At 37.4% G+C, this 9488-nt stretch overlaps 1 protein-coding gene across 1 annotated transcript; it reads left to right on the top strand.

The window, feature by feature from the left end:
- Positions 870–8157, top strand: LOC8073048 (vacuolar amino acid transporter 1). Its single transcript, XM_002438394.2, has 12 exons — positions 870–1249; positions 1972–2312; positions 3367–3581; positions 3713–3736; positions 4099–4279; positions 4413–4632; positions 4731–4866; positions 5220–5239; positions 5493–5635; positions 5715–5758; positions 5831–5893; positions 7808–8157. Exons 1-12 carry the CDS (start codon positions 1017–1019, stop codon positions 7901–7903), a joined length of 1716 nt encoding a protein of 571 aa, XP_002438439.1. The 5' UTR covers positions 870–1016; the 3' UTR covers positions 7904–8157.

Raw genomic sequence — 9488 nt, 5'->3', positions numbered from 1 at the left:
TATGCATCTCATTAAGACTTGATATAGCAGCGCTGTGGAAACATAGAAAAATAAGATAAAAAATATTACGATTATATATAATATGTGACTTATATTTATGTTTTTTTAAAAATATTATAAGAATGTTAATCTTATGTATGCTTCGTTCGTTTTCTATCAAATAGTAACAAAATGGTATATAAAGTGGTATTCACAATTGATCATAGTTGCATATAAAATATTAAATAACTTATAGGCAGCCAAACAAACAACCATTGTATGACCTAGGGATGAAAATGAATCGGATACAAACGGATATCACCAATATCATATTTATTTTCATATTTCTGATCGGATTCGGATTCGAATACGAATAATATCAATCATGTTGGATAAGATATGATTGGATGTCGACATCATAAATATACGATTTAAGTATTCGGATACGGATACGGTATCGGATGTTAAACATTCGGACTCGGATACGAACAGATCTAAACCTTTCTAAACGAATTCGGTCTCGAATACGATCGGAAAATATCTGTACCGTTTTCATCCCTAATATGATCTGTCTTTTTAACTATCTATGTTCATATTCCAAGAACATATAGACAGGAGGCTGTTTGTGGGTTGTAAATATGTTGATGTGACATAATAAAGAGAGATGACAAGAGTTTTATGATAGTAGAAGAGAGTTTCATGGATGAAACTCTTCTGTACTGTTTTCAAAAATTGAATGTGTTAGAAACTGAGTCATAAAACCTCATTAAAAATAGCCTTAGCTATATAATACTCGTTTTGTTCTAAATTATAAGTGATTTTTTTGATCCACCCATTTTGGTACGTATCTACCGAGGTGCAGGAGGAGCCGAGGAGCTGAAGCTTAATAAAAAATGTAGCCACCAAACACGCGCTTAACCTGCGGATATATTTTAGTGGTGAGATGAGTGTACATAGGCAGCAGGGGTTTATTCGTTTTGGGTACTTGTTTCGAAGAGAAGCAGATTTCGAGGAGACGAAGGCTGAGTGAGCAGGAGATGAGGAGCCCGGTGCCGGAGCGTAGCCTCATCATCGAGAGCGATGACGACGACGACACCCAATCCGCTGTCGCCACCAACTGGATAGGACACGGGCACGGCCACGACGAGGAGGAGCCGGAGCAGGAGCCCGGTTCGGACTCTGACTCTTCGTCGTCGTCTTCGTCCTGCGCCACCCCACGCCGCGGCCCAAGCTCCCCCGCCTACACCCAGCAATGGCCGCAGAGTTACAGGTCACGTCGGTTCCTCCTCCGGTCCTTCCTCCTCTTTCCTAGGATAGAAGAAGAATCTCTAGTTGCCGGCCTGCTCGTATACATATCATCTTATCTTATGCATCCATGGTTCCTCGGTCGCAAGTTACGCTGCCGCGAGCACCTGGGGCCAAGTCGAATACGGTGCGGCGTAGTGCTGCTGCTGCTGCTGCTGTGTGTTCTTTCGCATCCTCAATTTCAATTCCCTGAGCCGTTGCATCAGTTTCTTTTTCTCATCATCCTCCCATACCTTAGCTGCAGATCCATCATCCATAGTTCCATTTCCATACTGACAGGACACGTACTAGCTAGTCGAACAAACAAACATGTGTCCCGTGATAGAATACAGTACTGGTGATTGATATCCATTGCCACCATGACGGGAGCCTTGCGATGTGTTTCGTTGCTGGCTTGGGCCAGGGCCGGCAAAGTCTGTCAAGCAAGCGGGCACACCTCTCGTCCTTTCTGGAGAATGACATCTCTGTCTGACTGGCTACATGTACAGCTCATGTGCCAACCATACAATCAATTATTTCCTATTCAATTAATTAACATGGAGTTGGCCTTGCCCAGTAATTTGGCTTGCAATTATTCCACCTTGAAGAATTTGTAGACCTTAAATGTTTTTTTCCAAGAAAATGATTTGTTGAGTTTAACGAAAGACCTTATATGTCTGTTTTTTTTTTGTTGCTCTCCTTTGACAGGCAATCGATTGACATTCTTAGTAGCGTGCACTCATCCAATCTGAGCTTTTTGGGGACTCCAACGCTGAGCAGACTGTCAAATTCTTTCCTTGCCATCACCGATTCTTTTCGGGGCAAAGCCCCTGAAACAATCTCAAACTTTGTCAAGCCACTTCTTGGTCCCACATCAAGTGATGAGCAGCAGCAGCAGCAGCATGAAGATACCCGAAAGAGTTCTCAGTACATTATGCCCTCAAGAAAATCATCTTTGGAACAAATCCCTGAGGATCAAAAGCCACTGGTAGTTGGTCATGAGGCGTCTCGTAATCGAAATTGCTCTTACACCCAGGGAGTGATGAATGGTAAGCACAACTGCTTTATTATTCTGTGATGCTCACCAACATTGGCAAGGAATGTGAAAATGGCGTTTAGCTCAAATGACTGATGTCCTGAGGTTATTATGATGTTTTTTTTAATTTCGGGGTAATAAACAGGACCCCTCATCATTAACATTGCAGAATATTCTTGTGATATGCCATTGGTGAACGCCAGCTCTACTGAACCTAGACGCATTCCCCACAGATCAATGTCCAAGTTCAGTGTACTTGATTTTGCATCTAGACATGACTACATGAGACTGACATCACACATTCACACTGTTTCAGTTTCATTTTTCCAATTAGTTGTGAAGCATCAAGTGCAGCCAATGATCGACTAGGGGTTTTTAAGAGCTATATCCTCTCTTTGTTGATTTGCCGCATCACATGTCCACCGGTTCGATTTTTCTTCTTCCTCCCCAGTCCCCACATGGATGGGAACATCACGTGGTTGATGACTCAGCACAACCATCTGGTAGTGGTTACACAAATAGATGCATTCTGTACTTTTCCTTGAGGACAAACAGTAATGAAGACAACGACAAATCCTTTTAGTTTCACAAGTAAGTTTGTGTTGGTTGGAGATGGAGTCACCAATAAAAAGAATTAAAAGGTTTTAGTTTGTAGTAATAGTAGTAAAATAAATTCAGCTTCCAAAAAAACAGTAAAATAAAGTTTGATACCGAATTATTTGGAGTCGTTAATATATCATCAGTATATCATATCAATCTAAGCATAAATTGATAGGCCCATGCTTCAGTATATCATATCAATCTAACCATAAATTGCCAAATTATGTGGAGTCGTAAATATATCATCAAAAGTTCTGATGGAGTTTTACTACATCTGATTTATTGAGTTCAATCAGTAATTCCAAAAACAGCAGAAATTATTCGGATGGTAGTATTTGAAATTTCTTTACTAGTGGTTATTTAACCTTAGTGCTGTAACAAAATATCGAAGCTTAGCTAGGCCTTAGAATTCTTAATGAGAAAATTCTCTAGTTTTCACGTTGGATGTGCAATTCGCTTTTATGCAGGAATAAATGTTCTATGTGGCGTGGGAATCCTATCAACACCTTATGCCATCAAACAAGGGGGTTGGATTGGGCTGGTGATACTCTGTTTATTTGCTTTGCTTGCATGGTACACTGGCGTGCTCCTGCGTCATTGCCTGGACAGCAAGGAGGGCCTCGAGACATACCCAGATATTGGCCATGCAGCCTTTGGCAGCACAGGTCGCATAGTTATCTCGGTAAATCTGCTTCAGATTATGATAGCACATTTAACTGTGCCTTTTATTTTCTGCGCATTTTAGTACAATGGTCAATGGATGAGTTATGTGCTGACTAGTTTTGTTCCTTGTTTGTGGCTTCACTGTTGAAGATAATACTGTACGTGGAATTGTATGTAAGTATCCATACTGACCTTCTATTTCAATCAGAATTAAATGATCCAAGCTGTGCAGAACAATCTGCCCAACCATCACTTTCATGTCCTATATAAAACATTTTTTAGGGTGTTTCAGGAATCACCCCCATTCTAGATTAGGTGATGCATCATGAGTTCATTCCTCGAATTTGGTAGAATGATTGCATTCCTCATACTAGTACTAATTGTTAGCTTGTGAGGATTGAGGTGATGATGGATCAACTCATTCCATTCCACAAACTAAACAAAAAAGTGAGGATTGCTAAGTCGAATCAAACACCCTATTTGTTTCTTGCTTTTGGAAGTGTAACGATATTACTTGGCCCTAATGTATTGGACAGGCATGTTGCATCGAGTATTTGATATTGGAGAGTGACAATTTGACAAAATTATTCCCCACTGCACACCTGACCATTGGGAGCCTGACGCTGAACTCACATGTATTTTTTGCAATCTTGACTACCATCATAGTCATGCCAACCACCTGGCTCCGTGACCTGAGCTGTTTGAGCTACATTTCAGGTCTCATTTTGCCTGCTTCTCATTCTTGTTTTTTAAACTCATTCTGTGTGGCCTTTTTGTTGCTATATAGCTCATGTACCCAATGCATATATGAGACACTATATTGATGCTAGCAATGTTGATGTGTCTGCAGCTGGGGGTGTCATTGCATCAATCCTTGTGGTCATTTGCCTGTTCTTGGTTGGGGTTGTCAATGATGTCGGCTTTGAGAACGAAGGGACTGCACTGAACCTTCCAGGAATTCCTATTGCAATCGGATTATATGGTTACTGCTACTCAGGGCATGGGGTATTTCCAAACATATATTCCTCTCTGAAGAATCGCAACCAGTTTCCTTCAATTCTTTTTACATGGTAATCATTTTAATTGGGATGACCCCACACTAATGCAAATTCGATAATTATTGCTGTTGGAAATGCAGCACTCACATCTGTTTTCTGTTTCTTGTCAGCATTGGGCTGTCTACCTTTTTGTATGCTGGTGCTGCAGTGATGGGATACAAAATGTTTGGTGAAGCCACAGAGTCCCAATTCACACTCAACTTACCAGATAATTCCCTCATTTCTAAGGTTGCTGTTTGGACAACGGTAATTGTTGCTTCCTAAACCGTTTCAAATTCCCCTTTTACTCCATCTGTCTCAAATTAAATCAAAAGCTGTCCTAAGTCAAACTATTTTAAGTTTGATCAACTTTATAGAAAAGGACACCAATATTTATGACACCAAATTAGTATCACTTGATACAATGTGACATATATTTTCATAATATACTTATTTCGTGTCATGGATATTGTTACCGTTACATATAAAGTTGGTCAAACTTAAGATAGTTTAACTTGGGGTGATCCTAGGAATTGATTTATTTTGAGACGGAAGTAGTAAGACAAAGGGCCTCACCCTGTTGTTTAATAATAGTTAATCACCTCTCTTGCTTACTGCAGGTGGCAAATCCAATAACCAAATATCCTTGGCGTGCCAATTATTAGTCTCACAAAGAAATGGATTATGTGCAAATATATTTTAGTACTTAGAGTTGGTTAGATACTTGGATTAAAAAGTAAAAAGGGTACGCTGGAAATCATGCTGAAACATTTTGCCCAAGCTCCTCTAAAATACACTCTGGTTCTTCTTTCCTTTGAGGATACCATACATGTTTTACTACGTCCTCATATTATTGCAGTATTGTTCTCTTACTTTCCTTAACGAATAAATACATATGCATTAACTATTATTCCATTGGCTATGAGTTTGGAAGAGTTGCTGCCACCAAACCAACAAAAGTATTCTACAATAATCATGCTTAGATCATCTCTGGTGATGTCAACCCTCCTGATTGCTCTATCTGTGCCTTTCTTTGGTAAGTGCATAGTATTTAATCCTACAAAGATCTCCAACCGTGATACCATCCTCATCATTTGCATCTTACCTTTTGATAGGACTTGTGATGGCCCTGGTTGGTTCCTTGTTTGCCATGCTTGTGGTAAGATTTTCATGTTCAGCTCAGATATCCTAGCTTACAAATTGGTGAGCCTCAAATATGTTTTTGTTGTAGACCTATATTCTTCCTTGCGCATGTTTTTTGGCAATCCTCAAGACAAAAGTGGGGTGGCATCAGGTATGAAAATTGTGCAAATATTTCCGATCCTGTGTTCTATTCTTTCAAGTTTGTAAGCAGTGCTAATAAATTAAGTGATCATAGACAATTACATGATCATAGACTGGGTAACATCAGCAAGGTTTAGACAATCATGCAGCCTTTTTTCTATAAAGAGAAATTCTATTTATATCAAGACAGTTACATTAATGACCTGTTTGGATCCTTTCATTCGGGCTGAATTGGAATCTACTTCATGAACTAGGCTATTTGGCTTAGAATTTAATATTCCACCACTTTCCAAATGTTAAGTACAGGCCTGTATCAAATTCAGAGGGTAAGACATGGAAAGAGAGTAAGAAATAGAAAGTGAGATTCATCGTTGCACGCATGGCCTAATATTCGTCTCCACTCTTTTCTCTTGAGTCCGGACACAAAAACATCCTTGTGGGCGATCTCAGTTGCTGCCATCAAGCTCTCACCAGCAACAACACATCTGAAACGAAATGTGATTATTGATTCTTGAAATAAGATTAAATTCCACGGATGTGATTCTTGATATAATCATCTTGAAATCACTCTCGACCTCAGGATGCACATAGCCTACAAATATTTTTGTTATATAAAGGCCTTGTTTAGTTCACCCAAAAATCAAAAACTTTTCAAGATCCCCCGTTACATCAGATCTTGCGGTACATGCATGGAGCATTAAATATAGATAAAAACAAAAAACTAATTACACAGTTTGTCTGTAAATTGCGAGATGAATATTTCGAGCCTAGTTACTCCATGATTGAACAATGTTTGCCAAATAAAAACGAAAGTACTACAGTACTCCAACCTAAAAAATTTCGGGACCTAAATAAGGCCAAAAATAGGAAAAAGTCTACATACCCCCCACCACCACCCCCCAACTATCTAGGGTGGATTACTTTACCCTCCAAACTATAAAACCGGATATTCTACCCACTAAACTTTTTAAAACCGGTCAAATAACCCCCTTAGCAGTTTTGGAGGGTGGTTTTGTCTTTTTTTCTTTTTTATTTATTTCTGTTGAATCTTTGAAAAATCATAATAAATCATAGAAAAATCATAAAATGAAAAATCTAATCTTGTTGGACTCCACATGAGTAGATCTGCAAGTGAACATATAATATGGTATGCTTTAGTAAAAACTTTTTGTTATAGCTTTAAATATATGTTTTCTATAATTAATTAGAATAATATTAGAATAATTTATATATGCAGTTTCTATGGTCCAATTATGGTGAATGTTTTTTGATGAGCTAATTATTGTATGGTTAGAGTATAGTAAAAGTTTTGGATCAAATATAACTTAGTTATAGATTTATTTAGCTTTATTCTTGTTAAATCTATGCTTTATCTATAACTAAGTTATACGTGATCCAATACATATTAAACTTTTACCATAGTTCAAGCATATAATAGTCATCCCACCATAAAAATTTGACCATAATTGGACCATATAAACTGTATATATGAATTATTCTAATTAATTACAGAAAAACATAGAATTAAAGCTACCACAAAACATTTGTACTAAAGTATACCATATTATATACTCATCGTGTAGATCTACTCATCAGGAGTCCAACAAAATTGAATTTTCTATTTTATAATTTTTAAATTATTTATTATGATTTTTCAAAGATTCGACGGAAATAAATAAAAAAGAAAAAGACAAAACCACCCTCCAAAACCGCTCGAGGGGTTATTTAACTGGTTTTGAAAAATTTAGAGGGTAGAATATCCGGTTTTATAGTTCGGAGGGTGAAGTAGACTACATTGAATAGTTGATGAGGTTAGGTAGACTTTTTCCTATAAATATACGTGCTACTGATTATTAGTGCACACTAGACACACTATGACATGTAGAATTATGCATTCTACTGACCGGATCTGTTTGATTCACAGATAGCAGCTTGCTCGTTCATCATAGCTGTCGGGGTTTGCTGTGCCTGCGTGGGAACATACTCATCCCTGTCAAAGATAATCCAGAACTACACATAATACAGCTGTTCCTGTTATGCAGCTGCCCAACAAAATCATGTGTGTGCTATATGGGCCAAGCATATACAAGATGAAAGTTTACCCTGCAATTCACTCTATGCATAATAAATTATTGGTGTCTTATCATAGGGCTCAACGATTTGTACTATGGTTTTAAGGTGGTATATCATGCGTAAGTAACATTGTTCCTTATGGTGCGCAAAAAACAAGTTGATTTGGTATTCTTGCAATTTTATGATTTGATTGTATCAAAAGTTGAATGGAGCAAGAGTCCATGAACTTAATAGGATGTGCCACTTAGTTCACGAACTCTGAAATTTTAGTATTTTTTTTTAGAAAATAGAATATATTAAGCTTCTGCATGAAACCTCATAGTCTGTCCGCGCATTTTAGGTGATGTCTAATGTAGCATTGTCATAGTCAGTACATGTCGGCACTTGAAAAGCGTGTGAGGACATGCATGGGTAAGGTGGGAGCGTGCTGGAAATAAGCATAAGTTGAGCAGGGGCATATGTTGTCATTTATCATCCATTTTTATTAGACTTGGTGCCTCCATGATATGTACATGGATATCCGAGGGAGTAGTCAACTGTGCATATGTTCTCGAGTTCTGAGGCATGTTTGCTTGGCTGAAAAGTTATGGCTAAAAATACTGTTTGCTGATTTGTTATGAGAGAAAAAACACTGTTTAATGGTTGGTAAATTCGGCAGATAAGTTCAAATGAACATTTGTATAGAAGATGAGCCTCTGTTTGTGGTTAGAAAATGACTATTGTTATAATCTATCTCTAACGATTAATTTAATTTTTTTAGTTTTGGTCACATTTATCTCATCCCACTTTCACACAAAAAACGAATAATCACTGGATCATTTAAACAATAATACAAAATATGATCAACAATGGTCATGTTCTGGTTCTATGAAAGATCGTTAAAGGAACTGAAGATGAATTTTCTTCATAGGGCTATTTTTCTTTGTCAAATAAGCCAACAAACGTTGACATTTTCCCAAAAGTCTCTGTAGACCTCTTTCTGATAAAAAAATCTTTTTTCCGTAATTCTAAATGTGAAGTAAGTCTCCATATCTTATTGGCGAAATTGAATACTTGAAATTCAATAGAAACATATTTTATTGTTTTACTTTTTAAACCATAAATCAACAAATTTTTCTACCTACTTTCTTTTTCATATATTTTTCTTATCAGAAAAAATAAAAAATTATGTCAGTTATTTTTAAGTTACTCTAATCTTATACACACAAAAAAAATTGCAATTATTATTCATCTACTGCTGGAATCCAAAATTTGAATTTATTTTATTGATGTTGGATTTGGATAGAGGGGTACATTCTTTTATTTTAGATAGAAAAGACATAAAAGAATTTTGCTGATTGATTTAGTACTATATCCAATTTATAGAACCGATATATCATTTAATAAAATAAAATATAACATATGCGAAGCACACTTTCTTTTCTATAGTCAGCCTCCGAGTGTCTCTAGTACCTCGTTTGCGCAGAGAGCATTGTGGTTCTGTTATGGCGTTCGAGCGCCCTAGCTACTACCATGCGCGCAACGCATCCGAT

This window comes from Sorghum bicolor, chromosome 10 (assembly GCF_000003195.3).
Source record: "Sorghum bicolor cultivar BTx623 chromosome 10, Sorghum_bicolor_NCBIv3, whole genome shotgun sequence".
Taxonomy (NCBI): Eukaryota; Viridiplantae; Streptophyta; class Magnoliopsida; order Poales; family Poaceae; genus Sorghum; species Sorghum bicolor.
Note: the sequence above shows the minus strand (reverse complement) of the source record. Positions and strands in the feature narration are given on the sequence as shown.

Excerpts from the sequence above, each read along its gene's own strand:
- LOC8073048 (XM_002438394.2), top strand. The coding sequence starts at position 1,017 with ATGAGGAGCCCGGTGCCGGAGCGTAGCCTCATCATCGAGAGCGATGAC. Across the intron at positions 4,280-4,412 it reads CTGTTTGAGCTACATTTCAG|CTGGGGGTGTCATTGCATCA; the intron begins GTCTCATTTTGC and ends ATGTGTCTGCAG. Across the intron at positions 4,633-4,730 it reads CCTTCAATTCTTTTTACATG|CATTGGGCTGTCTACCTTTT; the intron begins GTAATCATTTTA and ends GTTTCTTGTCAG.